General features: G+C 35.7%; 1 protein-coding gene across 1 annotated transcript in view; it reads right to left on the reverse strand.

The window, feature by feature from the left end:
* LOC124722172 overlaps positions 1-21,968 on the reverse strand; it is an 830,020-nt gene that overhangs the window by 494,366 nt on the left and 313,686 nt on the right. The window contains exons 24-26 of the mRNA XM_047247373.1: positions 6,671-6,911; positions 3,276-3,421; positions 2,888-3,073 (exon numbers count right to left, since the gene is read on the reverse strand). Of these exons, the coding sequence (XP_047103329.1) occupies positions 2,888-3,073; positions 3,276-3,421; positions 6,671-6,911 (573 nt within the window). The remainder of the gene's footprint in view (positions 1-2,887; positions 3,074-3,275; positions 3,422-6,670; positions 6,912-21,968) is intronic.

Below are 21,968 nucleotides of genomic sequence, written 5' to 3' on the forward strand. Positions count from 1 at the left end.
GTGTATGAATCATTAATAGGAAATAAAAGAAGAAAGGGCTATAATTAAGTGTATTCCTTTTCAAGAATTGTGTTCTTATTATAATTTTACTTCCCATTTTCTTGTTATGGCTGCACGAAACTCACAGATAATGCCACTGAAGTCAAATTTAGCAGCTGTGTCACATAAATAAATAAATATTCTGCTGACAAGACAGCTGAATTTGATAGTCTGCTTCATCTATACTCAACATTAAATAGTTTTTTAATCCACCTTAATTTCCTGAAGCTGCATTCTAATTGTCATAAATATTCTCAAAACTATTTTGATGTTTAGATAATCACCTTGTAACCCATACTCTGGAGGGGAAAAAAATCAAAATGTCCCAATGGGAATGTGTATCTGTGCTCTTCATCTTTCTTTGAAACCAGCTATTTCATTAGCTAGCTCTGCTGCATTAATATTTCTATTATATTTGTCACCAAAATCTGCTTGTGATTTTCAGAATAAGATACAGAGTTCTCGTTTAATGCTTTCCTGACAGCAAATTAAAGTGACATGAAATCAAATGTTATATGTGAGAGCTGTTTCCCATTTCACTCAATATTCTATCACATATTTTGAACAGTCTAGCTTAAACAGTTTCACTCCAATCCTCAGTTGGAAGAAATCAGCAAAAATAGGAATCCTTTGGTTAAATAGCAAATTATTTGCTTCAAGACTCAGTGGCCAACCTTTTGAGATCCTACAATACTGTACCAAAGTAGGAACAAAAACTCTATTGTTGAACAAGAGCTAGCTGTGTAAGCAGGAGCAGTAGAAACCAAGTGCAATACTGACACATAATCCAAGTGACACATGGTCGATAGTAGTCATTTCTTTATGTGCTACTTGGATGAAATGACACTGTGATAACAGCATGCATTTTTAGTCTTTTGGCAAGGAAAAAGCTTCATCTTGCAGAAAGAAGATTGGAAGACATGTGGCAGGAAAATTCATGTGCCTTTCCCAGGTAAACTGGTCAGTTTTAGCACCCCCTGTGTGGCTGTACCCTTTGTGGGGAGAGACATTTTGCCTTGCTCATGGCCAGACCTTAGATATTTCTGTATATTTTTAAATACACATGAAAACTGGGATCATCATTTTCTTTGCTTTCTACATGCAGAGTTTTCTTTTCATTGCACAAGAAGTGATTATTCCCGTCGTAATCCATTTTTTTACAAACTCTTCTTCTTATATTTCGAATGTATGATCTTTTGAGGGGAAAGGCAATATTAAAATAAGGGCGAACAGTGTCAATAAATAATTTTGTTGTCCGATGAGTATCATCCTCACTCCACACCTCCTCAGAAGACTCATATTTCAATGTGTATCTAAAATTATTTAAATTACTAGGAACTTTAATTTGATGCCCATATGTAACTTTTGGATTTTTGGCTGTATAAGTGTGTGACAACTTCAGTTTTAATGAGATTCTGACAGAGTCTGTTAACACATCTGATATATTTTGAACATTCAGTAGCATAATACAGAAATTATCAATCAAAATTGCATTGACAGAGACAGATAGAAGTTATTCTCTTGGGGGCTCCGAGAATATTTTCCATATTAAAGACAGCTATTTGATTACTTATATTAAAGGAATTGTGTGAAATACTGGAAAAAATAAAATGTATGTCCCCACATAAAATAATTTTGTTTCCCTTTGAAGTATACGTTCACATGACACAGTCCGGATTTTCTAAAAACTTGTGGCAAATACCACATGCAAACTGCATCTTCAAATAATGATTAATTTTAGATGTTTATGTTTTAGTACACAGTAGTCAAAATATTTCTCAACATAAAGCTGATTCATTTTGTTGGGTTTACAGAAATTAATCCTGTTATTCACAAGAATTAGACAGCCACCATCCCCTTTACATGAGTGACTGGATCTACTACCAATAGTATAATTTGGAAAATTAGAGCCTGAGAGCCCTTCATTTTTGACCCAATACTGCTGTATTGTATTGCATTTTTATTGGCCCTGTTGTCTACAAAAGCAGTATATGCAGAAGACACTGGACAAGTCAATGTATGGGAGATGACATCTTCATAAGGAAGAGCTGTTGAGCAGAAAACTTCAAATTCTATCAATTTCTTTCTTACTGAGTGAACTGATCCAAACCAAAGTAAACCCAAGTTGCTGCTATGTTTCATATTTTGACACATACACTACTCGTTTCGAGGGTCATGACAGCTGATCCCTTTCCCATACAATGTTCCAAGAATTTTATTTATTCTCTTGTACTATGTTAATTGATTTTTGTTCTGAAGCAAGTATTGTTTCTTTTGTGATTAGATTCCTTAATAAACTCATCATTAACTTTAATCTCCATACCATTTTATCTGTCTACCTGTAACTTTGGTAGAATAAATGCAGAGTTCTGAAGGCTTCAGATTAAATTTTATAATGTTTTCATCTTTGCTATTGCTACATAATTTGCTGGAAATATAACTACTTATTTATGTTACCTGTAGTGCTAAATATTTGTCTGCACTGTGCCAGTAATTATGAGATGGCTGTGCAAAAGTGTTGCAAACAAATTGTTAAGACTATACAGCAGAAGTTTCTTCATACGTACAATGTAGAGTATAGTGCAATTAAGTTCCTTGTGAAAAACAAATATATGAAAAGCAGCATACAGTAATAGTGTTTCTTACAAAGCAAAAAAGTCTGCAGTGTTCCCAAAATATGCTGACTAACATATAATCATGCCAATGATTAATTTCACCAACAGAATGAAACAGTAACAGATAATGTCCACAATAAAATAATATATTACAGACAAAGATGGATGAACTTATTTCTGTTCTGATTTAATTTTCAAACTTCATTTTTGTATGAACTGAGGAAATATATTACCAGAATATTTGTTTTGAATTCTGTATCATCTTGGATTAACCGGAATGACACTGTAAGTTCATTAAAACTTGGAGACTTGACAGCAAGTTTCAAATGATGATTCATTGTTTTTGAAGTACTTTTGTCTTGATACAGTCCTTTACCACTTATAGAATGTCCACTAAACCATGATCCAGAGAATTCAATCTGCCAAGAGAAAATAAAAATGGATTATAAGTGTTTACTAAGAAAGGTTGGAATAACTGCCAAAATGCAATGGTGAAAACTTCTAGACTATTTCACTGAATTACTTGAGAAAAAACACACACACACACACACACACACACACACACACACACACACACAATAAAATTAGGTAATATTTACTATTAACTTAACAGCAGCTTACATCATATTCTTTTGGAGATTTCTCATGTAACTTTAGTTCCACAACCATTGGATTGAAACCTGGTAATGTCAAGTTGAACATTGCCTCAAAAAATGTAAATGATGTATGAGGCATTTTTAATTTGAATTGCATAAGCACTTCTTTACCTGAAATGAAAAATAAAACGTATATTTGTGCACGATATACATGAGCAGATTTGATGTTTATAGCAAGTATGCATTCCATGGCCATTATTAATAATGTATGAGTTCCACATGCCTCCACAAAGATAGGATATTATCAGAAGTTATTAAACATTCTCTGAGTAATGGTAAACTGCTACCTAACCATATACCTAAACAGATATCTGAAAATTGGAGTTCATACAGGTTGAGCTTAACTCAGAGACAGCAAAAAACAGCAGTCTGAGTAGTTTTGACAGGTGAAAAAAGCAGGTCGAGAAGGTAGCAAATTTTCGAGCAACAGCTTTGTATGTTTCAAAAAAAAAAAAAAAAAAAAAAAAAAAAATTAGACTCATTGGACTTTTAATTCATTTTCAACAGTGAATCACATGAACTTTACTACTGAACAGTAATATACTGCACTGCACTTAGTATTTTCATAATTGCAAGGGACTCAGTCTGTTATTGTGTTAATTCACAAACTTGACAATACAATAAACATTTTTTTTTTTATTTCCAAACATAAATCAGCTGGTATCTTGGACTTTATTAATTTTCACTACTGGTTACAATACTCCTTGCAGTTATTCATGATAAAGGAGTTAGCAGAACAATTTACAGTGACTGGTGTGTGTGTGTGTGTGTGTGTGTGTGTGTGTGTGTGTGTGTGTGTGACTAAACCTTAGGTGACAATGTAGCAAGTGAACATTAAAATCAGTCATTCATCTGACTGAGTTGCCAGAACTTTTAGAGTAAGCACTGGATGCTAGTATTACACAAAATGAATAAACTCCTAAAGCAAATAATATTTGACTCCCTGGTGACATTGGGAGTGAGACAGATCATATAAAATATGTAACTGAATGAATTATTCCTAACAGTTCACTGAAATTCTCATTCTGATTAAAAAGCCTACCATCTGTGGTACATTTGCCGTCAGTCGATGAGTCAAGGTGTATATCCTGTAAGACTGAAATATACAGTAGCATGGAAGTGCAAACAAATTAAACTTTCTTCTTAGGTTTTTTAGATGTGAACTCTTTTACAGTCCTGGTATAATAAAATGAGTGGGCTAACTCTGACTCTATTGTGATCAGAGTGAATCCAACAAGCCACTCTTGCTTGATTGTAGCTTTCAAAGGATTTAGTCTTAACGTCTGCAGCAAAACTGAATGACTGCTCTGCAGCAGAAGGGCAGAAAATCTGTAAGGCTACCAATATATTTGGAAATAGCCTATGTTATTAAAATGGCTCTTGTGAAGAGCACTGAGAAGGCACAGAGTTGAGAGTGGCTACAGTCCAAAATTAACTGCCTGAATCTTTTTTAACTGCAAAATTTCTACATTCAAATCTTGTTTATTAACTTCCATGCTGTATAAAAATGCCATGTTTTCTACACACATTGATAGTTTAGAATCGTTCAGGCTTATATAGTTCCATAAGAACCCAAATGTGTCTATCAAGTTGTCTATGGCAGACTACCCTGTGGCTAAGTTCACTACAACTGTTTCTAGAATAAAACTGAAAATATTTAATTTCTTTGTGTAGTGAATCATTACAGTCAAGTCAGGTGATATTCCAATATTTTCTGCTACCTTGCAACTTTCTGAGTAAATAGTGTCCCATCTGTTTCTTAATTTATTTAATTCTTCCACTAGACTCTTAACATAAGCTGTTCAACATCTATTCTGGCTTCTCTTGCTTGAAGCACGATGTTATGTATGTTTAATGCTGCTGATACTTTGTGCCACACTGAAGACATCAAGGCATATTTAAACTATTTCAAATGCTTCTGCATGTACTTTAGTTCAGTATGTGCCTCCACAGTCAAATTAAAGTTAAAGGAAAGTTCAACTGCCCTTTGAAATCCTGGCAGTTCCTTAGCAAATGGATGCACAGCATCTATCCAAGGAGACCATCTCATTTCCGCTAGCCTGTGAAGGGACAATCCAATATTTTCTTATAAAACTCTCCATCTTTGGGAACAGAGAAGTGTGGCAAGCAGGAGGTGCAAAAATTGTGGAGATAAACCAACACTCAAACACAGTAAGCAGATTCAAATTGATGTAGGTTGCAGTCATTATGATAACGAAACAGGCATACAACTGGTCTACAGAAAAAAAATCTTATCTTGTTAATCTTACAAAAACTCATACTGTGCAATTACAGAAAGATAAAAATTACTTGCAGGAACTAGAAGCAGCTCAGATGAAACTCTGCATTTGAAATTATTCAGTATTTACAGATATAACAAAGTTAGGTGGGACCAGTATGTGGCTAAGTTAATCAGGGATCTCAGTTCTGCTTGTTTTCCACTTAGAAATCTTTTTCACCCATGGACAAAATGAAATTTTCTTTCATAATAAAACAACTTATGAAACCTGACTTTATAAGTTATTAAACAGTTCATAGATCAGCACAATCTGAAGACTGTATTATACGTTAGTTTAGCATTTCTAATGGTGTTGGATGGGTGATCAAGGAAAGGTTTTAACATAACAGAGGAAACAATGAAATCTGTAGAAACCTGCCAAATACTACACCTACCACAGCCATAAGTCAGACCATCATGGTAAGCATTCAATTGACGTGATGCACAAGTACTGAGGCAGCCACCAGGAGCAGACAAATCACTGACAGCAGTCACCTTGTTCAATAAGTGTGTGCAGTGCAACAACAGTGGACCTGCCAGGAACTGTATCTTTATATGTGCATACTCAGAATCTGAACTCTCAGTTGTCAAATGTATTCCAGCTGTGTGTTTACTCTCTGTGTACTCATATTCTTGTTGTCATCCCGTGACCCAATGAAACTTAGTTATTTAAGACTATGTACTTCCTTGTGTCCCTAGTTAGAACAAAATCAAGCACCTTATCAGTATAGTGATAGGGGAATCAAGCACAATATTCTAAGATACAAGCACTGTAAATGCCAAGGTATCAGAGTGTACACTGCTAGTCGACAGTCTCTGTGAAGTAAAATTATATATGGATGTTTGTTTCCTGAAGAAATTACCTAGGTCTCTGGATACTGCTCTGTCCTTTATTATCTTGTTATTAATGAATACTCGAGCACAGGTGCGGAACATACATTCAGCTGAATGTAGTGAATGTTATACTTTTTCCATTGGACAATGCATATCAGTTACACAGCAGTACACACAAGTCAAAGATATCTGCAAAAACGCTTAGTTCTGTAATAAAATTTACAAATACTATCCATATAACATCTCACCTGGAGCATATCTTACTGTCACAAGTATGCTTGTTTCTGGTCCTGTATTGAGATATCCCAAACTAAATCTCATGTCAATGGATGAGATTGGTTTACTGATATGTACAGATGCATCAAATCTTACATTGTCATGGCCTCTTAGGAAACGAATCAATGTTGTTAGAACAAATTTTGATTTTATATCTTTCTGATGTGGTCCAACAACAATCTCCATCCAAAAATCCATTCGGTCACTGTTTCTCTGTGACAGTAGAAGCATATATGTTACAATAACGATACTGATGGAAATTTTCTTTATTATTAAAATTCACAAATGCTCTAAGAAAAGCTTTAAAAATATACCACAGGCAGGGTATTACTGTTACACTAACTGCACACTGTGTTCTTTGAGACACAAAGATCATCACACTAGCACAAGATAATGAAAGCACTGGTCAAGTTTATCAATTAATAATTGTTACCTTTCCATCTGAAATGCACAGAATGCCATTTGGAAACATAAAGAACCCTAATCAGAGCTGTTAATTTAGAACTAAATTATTTCTCTCAGTTTATGTTGCTGTATGTTTTTAAACAGCTGCTTATGTGGGTTTAAAAAAGAAGCAAAAACTTAAAGTTTGAATCTGATTTTGGCTGAAATATCACCTACAAATTAAGATGTTTTTTAGCAGTAAGAAAATGTTGGATACATATAATTTATTTAAAAAGTAGTGTGTTGGTGAAATTTAGATAACTGGTTTCATGATGTCATAGACTGAAGATTTTTAGGTAAACATTAAACTTCATATAATTTCTATGAAATGGGAGTGTGCTGAAAAGTAATATATATGAATATTTTTATGTAAAAACTCTTAAAACTTTTTTATTAAAACAAATGTTATTAACATTCTATGTTTCCGTTCTTTGTGTCTACATGTTTATTTCTCAACAAAGTACCCTGGAGACAAACACATTTTTCCTAATGAGAGACCAGTTTGTTGATACCATCACTGCATAAAAAAATATATATATATATATATATATATATATATATATATATATATATATATATATATATATATATATATATCACACACCTGCACTGATTAGTATTTTTTGTTTTTTTATATATATATATATATATATATTAAAAAAAACAAAGATGATGTGACTTACCATACGAAAGCGCTGGCAGGTCGATAGAAACACAAACAAACACATACATACACACAAAATTCTAGATTTCGCAACCAATGGTTGCTTCGTCAGGAAAGAGGGAAGAAGAGGGATAGACGAAAGGATGTGGGTTTTAAGGGAGAGGGTAAGGAGTACACATATTTAAAGACAAAGACCAATATATATATATCCAGGGAGTGTAGTTGATGAAATTGTTTTATGTAGTGCCTGTTCACAACATATGGTAAATAGTCTTTAATTTTTGGCCTGAGTGAAAAAAGAAAGAAAATACTGCAAATGAACTATGTTATCACAAGATTGAAATTATAATGTCAAAAAACACAAAGAGACACTGCTATACTCTGGCATGAAAATCTGGGTATCCAGATATGACATGTTCATGTTACTGAATTCCTCTAGTGACTATTGGATGAAGTGGTGAAGGTAAAACAGTACATCCAAGCATAAGCTTGGGAAGTAAGAAGGTGAAGGAGAGGACTATTGGATACTGGCCACAGTATAAAAAAAATTTTTAAAAATAATTTTAATAATGGTGGCACTAATTTAAAAGAGTCAAATTTATAAACATCATGGGATTATGTATTATGAATATATGTTTACTTTTTATTTGTACATAAAAAGAAAAAATGTTTACTTTAGATAGAAAATTGACAGTGATGATGTTTATAGCATCCCTTTAGGAAAAAGCATTCCTTTAGGTACAAATTTATCACCACCAGCAACAATTTCAGTTGTTACAGGAACAATGCATGGTAGCAAATCCAAGAGTGCCTTCACCCTCCCCAGTGTTCAATAAAACTGTGGCTGATTTGGACAGATATCTACATCAACTACAACACTTAAAAGTGTTCCAGGTACTGAAAAACAACCTGCAGTACCCACTGTTTCTTTTTTGGGCTTGCCCTGATATAATTTTTTCAGGTATGAAAATGAACTGTTAGCTTATTGTTCTTATGTTATGTTGCAGGTAAGAGACTAAAATTTCACCAAGAACTTAAGCCACAATAATAGTCATACTATATGCAAATCACTAGTTTACAATGGCTCAGTAGAGAGTGTACATCTACAAATCCAAATCAAGAACACAAACAGTCCATACCGATTTGTTAACAATTGTTATGTCACCACCCCCATGAGTTACTGATTGCTGTGATCTATACACTGCTGACTTGTCACTTATGGCACTGAAAAACTTCTCATAAAAGTCAAGTTCAAAATAGAAGTATCCAATAAATGAACAGAATTATTCATTATTCAGCCCAGAGGCTGAGAACATATTTGGAGTGGATGCATTCACTATTTTCTTTATTTATCCCAGACAAGATCCATGTTGGTTCTGGCAGAGAATCATTTTAAAAGCTTGAAGACTTACAGTCATAACTTACAACTATATTAAGCTCATCACAGTGCACAAACAATTAAATATAAACATCAAAATCCCATGGTTCTGCCAGGCATACATTATGTATTTTACATTACAAGCAATAGTCAAACAGGAATTAGACAAATGAATAGATCAAGGTGTCATGAAACCAGCACCACCCAGCATATGGATGATACAGTTGTATTATATGCGTCTAATGGATGGTTCTGTTCTTGCAGTTATTTTATCTTCTGCAACTGCACTCTGCACACCAGCATGAAATGCACAATGGATGGTACTTCCAGTTGTAGCATGTACTTCAGTTTCTACCAATTTCATTCACATATGGTGCATGAAAGCATGATTACTTGAATGTCTATGGGTACTGCAATTAGTCTAAACATGTCTTTACAGACCATAGGTCTGTGGTTCCCAGAGTTATCCAGGTGGACCCCCAGAGGTCCAAGGGAGACCAGACGGGGTTCCACATAGGTGTGAAAAAAAACTGGGGGTTCACAAGTTGTAAGTGGGGTTCCATGAAAATTTCTAACCACCTTAATTTTTTTGAGTATCTAGTGTATTTTAAGAAGGTCAGTGACTGCCACTTGCAAAAACAAACATTTCGATATTCAGTACAATTCATGTAGAGACTTGTAAACTGCTGCCCGCACACCCACTCACCCGGAATGCTTGTTTAGACACGCAAAGGGATGAAATATGACTTGTGCTATGTTTCCAAGCTTCATTAATATAAATATGAATGCCAAGGACAAAATGTTACTCATTTGTTTTCAGAATTTTGAGAATTAAAGTGTGAGTGAATCGATGTCAGTGTTTGCCAGTGTGAAGAAAAGTACTTGCCAATTTGTTACTCATATTTTTTCCCCCCCATGAACCATGGACCTTGCCGTTGGTGGGGAGGCTTGCGTGCCTCAGCGATACAGATAGCCGTACCGTAGGTGCCACCACAACGGAGGGGTATCTGTTGAGAGGCCAGACAAACGTGTGGTTCCTGAAGAGGGGCAGCAGCCTTTTCAGTAGTTGCAAGGGCAACAGTCTGGATGATTGACTGATCTGGCCTTGTAACAATAACCAAAACGGCCTTGCTGTGCTGGTACTGCGAACGGCTGAAAGCAAGGGGAAACTACAGCCGTAATTTTTCCCGAGGGCATGCAGCTTTACTGTATGATTAAATGATGATGGCGTCCTCTTGGGTAAAATATTCCGGAGGTAAAATAGTCCCCCATTCGGATCTCCGGGCGGGGACTACTCAAGAGGATGTCGTTATCAGGAGAAAGAAAACTGGCATTCTACGGATCGGAGCGTGGAATGTCAGATCCCTTAATCGGGCAGGTAGGTTAGAAAATTTAAAAAGGGAAATGGATAGGTTGAAGTTAGATATAGTGGGAATTAGTGAAGTTCGGTGGCAGGAGGAACAAGACTTCTGGTCAGGTGACTACAGGGTTATAAACACAAAATCAAATAGGGGTAATGCAGGAGTAGGTTTAATAATGAATAGGAAAATAGGAATGCGGGTAAGCTACTACAAACAGCATAGTGAACGCATTATTGTGGCCAAGATAGATACGAAGCCCACGCCTACTACAGTAGTACAAGTTTATATGCCAACTAGCTCTGCAGATGACGAAGAAATTGAAGAAATGTATGATGAAATAAAAGAAATTATTCAGATTGTGAAGGGAGACGAAAATTTAATAGTCATGGGTGACTGGAATTCGAGTGTAGGAAAAGGGAGAGAAGGAAACATAGTAAGTGAATATGGATTGGGGGACAGAAATGAAAGAGGAAGCCGCCTGGTCGAATTTTGCACAGAGCACAACATAATCATAACTAACACTTGGTTTAATAATCATGAAAGAAGGTTGTATACATGGAAGAACCCTGGCGATACTAAAAGGTATCAGATAGATTATATAATGGTAAGACAGAGATTTAGGAACCAGGTTTTAAATTGTAAGACATTTCCAGGGGCAGATGTGGACTCTGACCACAATCTATTGGTTATGACCTGTAGATTAAAACTGAAGAAACTACAAAAAGGTGGGAATTTAAGGAGATGGGACCTGGATAAACTAAAAGAACCATAGGTTGTACAGAGATTCAGGGAGAGCATAAGGGAGCAATTGACAGGAATGGGGGAAATAAATACAGTAGAAGAAGAATGGGTAGCTTTGAGGGATGAAGTAGTGAAGGCAGCAGAGGATCAAGTAGGTAAAAAGACGAGGGCTAGTAGAAATCCTTGGGTAACAGAAGAAATATTGAATTTAATTGATGAAAGGAGAAAATATAAAAATGCAGTAAGTGAAACAGGCAAAAAGGAATACAAACGTCTCAAAAATGAGATCGACAGGAAGTGCAAAATGGCTAAGCAGGGATGGCTAGAGGACAAATGTAAGGATGTAGAGGCCTATCTTACTAGGGGTAAGATAGATACCGCCTACAGGAAAATTAAAGAGACCTTTGGAGATAAGAGAACGACTTGTATGAATATCAAGAGCTCAGATGGAAACCCAGTTCTAAGCAAATAAGGGAAAGCAGAAAGGTGGAAGGAGTATATAGAGGGTCTATACAAGGGCGATGTACTTGAGGACAATATTATGGAAATGGAAGAGGATGTAGATGAAGATGAAATGGGAGATATGATACTGTGTGAAGAGTTTGACAGAGCACTGAAAGACCTGAGTCGAAACAAGGCCCCCGGAGTAGACAATATTCCATTGGAACTACTGTCGGCCGTGGGAGAGCCAGTCCTGACAAAACTCTACCATCTGGTGAGCAAGATGTATGAAACAGGCGAAATACCCTCAGACTTCAAGAAGAATATAATAATTCCAATCCCAAAGAAAGCAGGTGTTGACAGATGTGAAAATTACCAAACTATCAGCTTAATAAGTCACAGCTGCAAAATACTAACACGAATTCTTTACAAACGAATGGAAAAACTAGTAGAAGCCAACCTCGGGGAAGATCAGTTTGGATTCCGTAGAAACACTGGAACACGTGAGGCAATACTGACCTTACGACTTATCTTAGAAGAAAGATTAAGGAAAGGCAAACCTACGTTTCTAGCATTTGTAGACTTAGAGAAAGCTTTTGACAATGTTGACTGGAATACTCTCTTTCAAATTCTAAAGGTGGCAGGGGTAAAATACAGGGAGCGAAAGGCTATTTACAATTTGTACAGAAACCAGATGGCAGTTATAAGAGTCGAGGGACATGAAAGGGAAGCAGTGGTTGGGAAGGGAGTAAGACAGGGTTGTAGCCTCTCCCCGATGTTGTTCAATTGGTATATTGAGCAAGCAGTAAAGGAAACAAAAGAAAAATTTGGAGTAGGTATTAAAATTCATGGAGAAGAAATAAAAACTTTGAGGTTCGCCGATGACATTGTAATTCTGTCAGAGACAGCAAAGGACTTGGAAGAGCAGTTGAATGGAATGGACAGTGTCTTGAAAGGAGGATATAAGATGAACATCAACAAAAGCAAAACAAGGATAATGGAATGTAGTCTAATTAAGTCGGGTGATGCTGAGGGAATTAGATTAGGAAATGAGGCACTTAAAGTAGTAAAGGAGTTTTGCTATTTGGGGAGCAAAATAACTGATGATGGTCGAAGTAGAGAGGATATAAAATGTAGGCTGGCAATGGCAAGGAAAGCGTTTCTGAAGAAGAGAAATTTTTTAACATCCAGTATAGATTTAAGTGTCAGGAAGTCATTTCTGAAAGTATTCGTATGGAGTGTAGCCATGTATGGAAGTGAAACATGGACGATAAATAGTTTGGACAAGAAGAGAATAGAAGCTTTCGAAATGTGGTGCTACAGAAGAATGCTGAAGATTAGATGGGTAGATCACATAACTAATGAGGAAGTATTGAATAGGATTGGGGAGAAGAGAAGTTTGTGGCAAAACTTGACCAGAAGAAGGGATCGGTTGGTAGGACATGTTCTGAGGCATCAAGGGATCACCAATTTAGTATTGGAGGGCAGCGTGGAGGGTAAAAATCGTAGAGGGAGACCAAGATATGAATACACTAAGCAGATTCAGAAGGATGTAGGTTGCAGTAGGTACTGGGAGATGAAAAAGCTTGCACAGGATAGAGTAGCATGGAGTGCTGCATCAAACCAGTCTCAGGACTGAAGACCACAGCAACAACAACATTTTTATTTTATATTGTAATCATATTATATTTGTTATACTTGCATGTAGTAGTCACATAACAAAAATTAAATGCTGAGAGGAGCGATTATTCGATACCTCTATAAAAGAACAAAATAGCCAAGAAAGATTGAACGTTTAGTACTTTTTATTACAGAAATATTTATTTAGGCCACAGTGGCAATTCATTAAAAGAGAGATGTATGACTGACCTGCATGTTTGTACATATTTCAAAGTCCTCGTAGCTGCTAATGCTAAATGACAAAAAATATTTGGAAATGTATTAAAACGTAATTAATCAAAAAATATTTTATATTATAATAAAATAGGCTCAGCCTTTTTGTGAAAACCTCTATATGGGTATTACAGCACAAGTGCAATATAACACATGTTTCCACTATTAGCAGACGCAAAGACTAAGCTAGTTAATGAACGCCCCACCAGGTTGACAAACCATAGTTGATCTTGCCACGTAACACTCAACATTTTTGACAGTAATATCTGTGCCTTGCACAATACCAGTTTATTTAATAGTGGGTTGTTTATAAATTTAGCAATACACTAAATTTATAATAATTAGCTTTTCAAGGTTCTCAAGTCTTATTGTTTATATTAACAATAAAAATCAGTACTAATCAATAAGGCACGATCTTATTGAGTGCAGTACAACTAAATAATAATACAGTCCACTATTAAAGAGAATCTATGCTTATGAAATTAGGCATTGGTCTCATGAATTAGGTATATATTTTCTTTAATCATTAATTAAAAACCAGCTATTTAAACTTGTGGCTCCTAAAGCTTCAACAATTAAACAATGGGTCTTAGCAGTTTATTGCTTTTAATAATTAGAAACAGTTTTTATGCTGGCATTTTGGTTTCTTTGTTGCAATAATTAATTCGATTCTATTCTGTTAAAATAGCCATATCCTGTTAAAATTGTCTCATGATTACTAAAACAAACATTTTTTTTCTTTACTGGTTGCAACTGATACAAAAAATCACTGCATCTAAGAAGAAATGTCGACAATACAGTCCTGATTATTTGAAATTTGGTTTTCTTCCATCAAAGGCAGATAAACGATTGCCTATAAATCTTTTATGCAACTCAGATTTGAGTAATGACTCTATGAAACCATCTAAGCTCAAAGATCATCTAGGAAGGTGTCATTCTGATGACATAGGTAAAGATTTGAAATACTTTCAAACATTGAAAGAAAAATATGAAGAGAGACCCACTGTGGACAGTATGTTTGCTTCAACATCTCAAAGTAATGATGATGGCTTGCGAGTATATTACAATACCTCATTGCTTGTAGCAAAGTCTGGAAAACCGTACACCATCAGAGAACAGTTAATTTTACCTGCTATTGAAGAGGTTTTAAAAACTGTTCTGCAGAAACCTCCATTTGATGTACTCAAAAGAATTCCTTTAAGTAACAACACTGTACAAAGACATATTGATGAAATGAGCTCTGATATTGAAAGCTTCTTGTGTAATTATCTGCAAACCACTCATATTTCTATTCAGTTGGATGAGTCAACTTTACCTGATAATGAAGCATTATTATTGGTATATGTTCCATTTGTTATGGATGAAGAAATCCATGAAGAGCTGCTATTCATGAACACTCTGAAAACGGACACTAAAGGCGAATCAGTATTTAATGTCCTGAGTGATTTTTTTTAAGGAAAAATCAATTCCATTTACAAATATTATTTCAGTGGCAGCAGATGGAGCTCCTGCCACGTTCAGGCAATATCGTGGGTTTATAAGTCATCTTAAAAGAATGACTAACTACAATTCACCGCGTCATCCTCAGACAACACCTTGTAGCAAAAAATTTGAATGATACATTGCACCAATTGCTTCAATTTGTGATTAACACAGTTACCAAAATAAGAAGCAATGCATTGAATACCCATTTATTTGCACTATTGCACAATGAAAGTGGTGAAGGTTTCCAACACTTGCTCTCACATATTGGTTGTCGAAAGGTGCACATTTATCAAGATTTTACTCCCTTTTTGAAACAGTTATAGAATTTCTGGAAACTAAAGATCCAGATTTAAAAGAAAATCTGATCAAATTTAAAGAAGACATTGTGTACTTGACAGATTTATTCAACAAATTTAATGACTTTAACTTGCAGTTACAAGGTGACAGGCTAAATTTAATAAAAACAAAAGGTTTAATTTTGGTTTTTCTTGGTAAATTGAAATTTATGAAGCAAAATATTAGTCAGTGCAAATTCTCCCAGTTTCCAAAATTGTCACAGGCAGAATGTCTTGATGAGGATATTCAAACATATGCTTGACATTTAATTACCCTGCATGATGACTTCAAAAATAGATTTGAAGCTATTCTGGCAATGGAAACACCACCATGGATCATATGTCCATTTGATGAAATGGAAGTGGCAAATGTGGTATTACAAGAGGAGCTACTTGAGCTTAGCACCAATGAGGAGCTGAAGGTGAAATTTAAAAAAGGCTATCAAACATTTTGGCTGCAGGTAGAAATACCCAAACAATAACCTGGGTTGCAGGAAATTGCAAGAAAATTTTTGATAGCGCTCCCCTCATCATATCTTGTCAAAAAAAAGTTTTAGTGTCATTACCAACCTAGTAACAAAATAAATCACCAGATTGAACATCACAGAACAGGGAGATTGGAGGTTATCCCTTCCAAAACTGAAGCCAAATATTGATAATTTGCTGTCAATTCATCAAGCACATCTGACTCATTGAAATTATGACTATTTTTTTAAACTGTTTATTTGCAGTTTAAAGTTGATTGTTGATGTTTTGCCAATTGTTGATTAGTAAGTTATCAATATTTATTTTTGATCATATTAAATATATAATCATAAGTATTATTTTAATAAATAGAACACTTGAAAATGTGTTATTTTTCTTTTTCTTTTTACCACTATGAATTTAGGGTTGGGACTCCATGACATTTTTTAGGAGTTTTGGGAATATAGTAGAAATGCAGCAGCAGGGGGTCTACTGAAAACAGTAGAACTTTGAAATTGGTGTATGAGAAAAAGAACTTTGGGAACCTCTGCCCTAAGGGATCAATATGTAGGGTGTCGTGGTACATTTCTAGATTTCTCACATAAAACTGTTTCTTGAAGTTTTGTATGTAGGCTTTTGGGCATAGTTGGAATCTATCTTGAAGCATCTGATAGGTCAGGTTCTTCAGCATCTCACTTGACATTCTGTCATGGGACAAACAACCACGTAACAATTCATGCTGTCCTTTTTTGTATACATTCAATATCCCATTAGTCCTATATGGTATGAACCAACACATTTGATCATTCTGAGATAGGTCACATCAGTAAGCAATCTCTCTTGTAATCTCATTGCATTTTCCCAATATCCTACCAATGAACTGAAGTCTACCATCTGCTTGACCTATGACTATGTCTATGTATTTTCATGCACCTACAGATAGCTGTACCCACGTATTTGTAGGATTTGATTGATTCCAATTGTGACTTATTAATTAATGAGTCATGGGATACTATGTTTCTGCATTTTATACAATGAATAACTTTGGATTTTTGAACAACTGAAGTAAGTCATCAGATTTTACAACAGTTTGAAAACTAATCAAATTCTGACTGAAAATTTGTACAGCATTTTTCAGACAATACTTCATTATAGGTAACTGTATCCTATTCAAAAAGTTTGATGTTGTAATTAATATTACCAGCCAGGCCATTATTACACAAAATGAACTGCATGGGTCCAAACATGCTTGTCTGTGGTATACTGGAAGTTACTCCTAAATCTGTTGATGACACTCTATCCAAGATTTTATGCTGTGTCCTCCCTGCCAAGAAGTTCTCATACAATACCAAATTTCATTTGATACCTCATACAATTGTACTTTCATTATCAAGAGCTTGTGTGGTACTGAGTCAAATACTTCTTGGAAGTCATGAAATACTGCCTCTACCCAACTGTCTTGATCCATAGCCTTCAGGATGTCTTGAGAAAAGCAACATGAATTGGGTTTAGCATGCCTTATCTTTGCTGAATCCATGCTGATTGGCATGGTGTAGATCACTCTCTTCATAATTCCTCATTATGTAAATTATTTTCTAAGATTCTATTGCAAATGGCTGTCACTGGTATTGGAGGGCATTGTTGTGGATCATTTCTGCGATTCTTCCTGTAGACAGGTGTGACCTGTGCTGTCTTCCAATTAATGGGCAAAGTATTTTATTTGAGATATCGACAGTGATGAAAGAGAGGCTAGCCCAGGCACAAGTTGTTTTTGGAATCTGTTAGGATTCCATTAGGACTTGGAACTTTGTTCAGTTTTAGAGATCAGTTATTTCTCAATTTTGCTGACAGTAAGATCTATATCATTCATCTTTCCAGTGGTGTGAGAATTAAACTGGGTCAATGAACCTGGATTTTCCTTGGTAAAGGAACACTTGAAAACAGAGTTTAGCATTTCTGTTTTTGCTTTCCTGCCCTCCAACTCAGTTCCTGTGTCATCAGTGAATGTTTGTACACAAATTTTTGTGTCACTGGCAACCTTTATACAAAACCAGAATTTCATCGGTTTTTTGAGAGTTCAGTCAAAAAATACTCCTATAACAGTCACTGAAGGCTTCATACATCACTCTACTGACAGGCAAACACATTCACTCTAGCATCTCACTATCTATGGCCTAGTGCTCTGTTTTAGAATTATCATAAAGTAATTGCTGTTCTTTAGACATTTATTTACAGAAATTGTATACCACAGACAAGCTCTCTCAAAATTAACTCTTTTGCTAGGTACTATCTATTCACTGACTGGTCAATTATTCATCTAAAATTGAGCCACAGCTCTTAAAAATGCTCCTGTCCAGAGGTAAATGTTTTAAGTTTCTCATAGAGATATGACACTACTGTCTTTTTATTTATGTTACTGAACATGTAGATCTTTCTGCTAGTTTTATTTGCCCTTTATACTTTGGTAAACATTGTTGCTAGAATTGTGTGTTATCTTGTTATCTAGATCACTGTAAATCTTCCTACTTCTTTCAGTTGTCATTTGAAGTTTAGTAATCATTGCTCCTACAAATGACTCATGCTCACTGAGATCAGTTTCAACACAAACACCCTCAAAGAGGTGAGGTCCACTTGTTAGTATTACATATAATAAATTTCCATGAAGATGGCAAAGACCATTATCCCCTACAACAGGATTTGATCCAGTATGAACCATCACGTCTTCAGGACCACAGAAAGGAGCAAGTATTCTGGGCCTTCATGTATTTTCTGCAAGTTCAAGAAGACAGTAAATATAAACAATTGGTATCACAGACTGTCTCATAAGAGAATCCTAAATAAGAATGTTTTAAGACTCATTTTATGACTAGTACATGTTTGGAAAAGTGTCAAGACATATCTACTGCTTAGATTTCATTTGCAGTACAAGCTTGGAGTTGACAGCTTTAAAATGACTTATAAAAGCAATTTTCCTACTGCAACCTGACAATTCAGTCTGCTATGCATTAAGGAAATTACTGAAAAGTTGCCAACTGTCATGGAAAATCCTCCATAATGTTCCAAGATGTGGTCACCTGGGATTCATGAAGGCTCTAGACACAAATTCATGTAGAAATCACTGGTTGGGCCTCTACCAACCCGTTAGACGCTGTGTGAGCCACTGTAAGGAATGCCAGCACTGGAAACACATGCCGCAGTTCACTCTAAAAACTGAACGTCAACAAACAAGAACTGAATAATACCTAATCCATTATAATATCACCATAGCTGTGTCACCCACTGAAGTTTTGAAAATTGTGAAGTTCCTTGTAGAAGATATTGTTTTAAAGCACTGAGCACACTGTGTGATCATCTGTGATTGTGACGAAGTTTTCCAGTCAAGACTTGTATCAGATGTAACTTCAGATTGCAGTGTCACCCACAGCAGGGCAACTACATATGATCCACTGATTAATTGCCTGATAGAACACAGATGTTGGCAGATATTTTCTCAGAGTACACTGATGTCAAACAGAAAGCTGGGATACAATACAGCATGTCATGATGTTCACATGTAGCACAGCACAGCAAGACACTACAGGAATCACACCATTCTTTCTGTTCCACAGTTGCTAGGTGGAAATTACATTGGATACATTGATCCCATTTCAACTGGACATTATTCAGGATGACTATGTGAAACACCTCATCACCAGGACCAAACAAGCAAAACAACTGGCTTACATACAGAACTTGGATACCCAACAGAAAGAAAGAGATTTCTGTAACACCAAGCACTGGCAGTGAGATACAGCCCAGGAGTCTTGGTATTTAGTTTTATGCCTGGGCAGAAAGTAGGACTAGTAAAGTTACTAAAATATTATTTTCAGAGACATTGTATCCTTCATCTCTTGTTGGATGTCACATATGAAGTCAAGGACTGTGACCCTTTACCAAGAAGACAAAAGTGCAGAGACACTGTTCATGTCTTCTGTATGAAGCCCTGCTACAGCCCAGAGGTGAAGATGGAAATTTCAGGGCACTGAAGACAATTCACTGACTCAGAGGCTTCAATGGGATGGGCTAACTTAAGAGCGCACTACAATGAAGAGGATGCATCAACTTGACCAGACTTCAAGGAGGCACCAGCACCACCATACAGGAGACCACTGACAAGATCTAGATCCATGGTGCAGCTGTCAGTTTGAATGAGAACTTCTGCCTAGTGGTTCACTGGTTCTCCAGGAGAGTGAACAATACTGCCAGCTGTAGTGCATGGAGCATAGTCTAATGGTTAGCATCATTGACTGGTGTTTTGCAGGTCATCAGTTCAAACCCAACAGCAAGTAATTGTTTGTTACTGAGAATTATCATTTCTGGAAGATTCATGAACTATGTTATGTTTGTAATGTTGGTATATTCTGGAATATTTAATGCATATATAAATACATACAGTCTGAAATATTCGATGTAAGTATAAATAGCTGCACTCTCCATCCAGGAGTTCAGTTTTTGTTCTGACTGTAAGTTGGTGTTTCTAATAAATATGAAGTGTTAAGTACTCTATTCGACTGATGACCCTGCTTTCAGATTTGGACTTGAGTGTGGTTACCACATTACAATATAAATTAATTATAATAAAGAGATTGATAATGAACACTTTCTAAGTGTATCTGAGTAGAAAGGCTGTAGATCAGACCTACATGAGGCAATAGATATTCTCAAGCAGCAACCTCTTATAACCACAGAAAAGCTCAAAAACACCATTGCCTCATTAAAAAAACATTCATATGGCTTTAATAATATATCAAGTAAGCTATTGAAATGCTGCTCAAGAATGTAGAATACTGAGCCAGGTCCTTAACTCAGCAAGGTATCAAGTAACATTCTCAGAGAAGATGGAATATGCCACTACCTCAAATGTGAACAGTGAACAGAGATAAATTGCACTTCTTACAGTTTTAAAAATCTTTGAAAAGTTGTTGCATGCTAAGATTGTTAAACATGATTTTGTGCACAGATGTAGTTCCACAGCTGCAGAATATTTCAACACTGATAAAAAGTTAGTCATCAGCTGCAAAAGAAAACTTTATTTGGTCACTTTACTGGGTTTGACAGTCTAAACTGTCATCTTCAGAAGTGAAATTGGCCCACATAAGAATCAAACATTAGTGTCTTTTGTTACAGAATCAATTAAATACCAATTGCTAAAAATATTTGATATGTGTGATACATGCACATATATCATATATTTTTAGTGATATCACTCCATTTTATCTTTGATACTTAAACTCCTTGAACACTTCAATATGGGGTTTTAAATAAAAGGCAATTTGTTTTTCAAAATAATACATCAATTCAACAGGCAATCTTCACATTTGTAGGCTACTCTTAGGGTCCCTGAACAAGAGCAGTCACCAGTGGGTATCTTCTGTGATTTCACTAAAGACTATTAGAGAAAGCCCAGCAATACGGTATTCAGGTCCATTAAGCTACCTGCTGAAATTGTATCTCATCAGAAGAAGCAGAAAGTAATTTTGGGAGCTTCTTCTTCTTCTGTAGTGGTCAATCCAAGGATTGGTTTGCAACAGCTACAATGGCAGCTTGTCTCCATTCTGTGCATCTTTCAGCTTTTCTCTTCATTTCTTTATAGGTGTTACATCCCACATCTTTCACGATTTGATCCATGTACCTCAGTCGTGGTCTTCCTCTTGGTCTTTTTCCCTCATCATATCTCTCTATGATTGTGTTCAGGAGTCCTTTATGTCTTAATAGATGGCCTGTAAATTGCACTCTTCTTTTAACAATGAAACTCCAGAAGCTTCTCTTCTCACCTGCTCTTTCCAGAAACACTTCATTTGTGACCTTGTCGATACATTTTATTTTGAGCATGCATCTATAGCACCACATTTCAAAAGAATTTAGCTTCTGGTCTTCCTCTGTCCCGAGAGTCCATGTTTCACACCTATAGCATGCCACACTACACACATATGATTTCAAAAATCTTTTCCTGATTTCAAGGCTGATCCTCTTAGATGTTAATATGTTTTCCTTCTTGTTAAAAGCAGCCTTTGCTTGAGCTAT

Source organism: Schistocerca piceifrons, chromosome X (assembly GCF_021461385.2).
Source record: "Schistocerca piceifrons isolate TAMUIC-IGC-003096 chromosome X, iqSchPice1.1, whole genome shotgun sequence".
Taxonomy (NCBI): Eukaryota; Metazoa; Arthropoda; class Insecta; order Orthoptera; family Acrididae; genus Schistocerca; species Schistocerca piceifrons.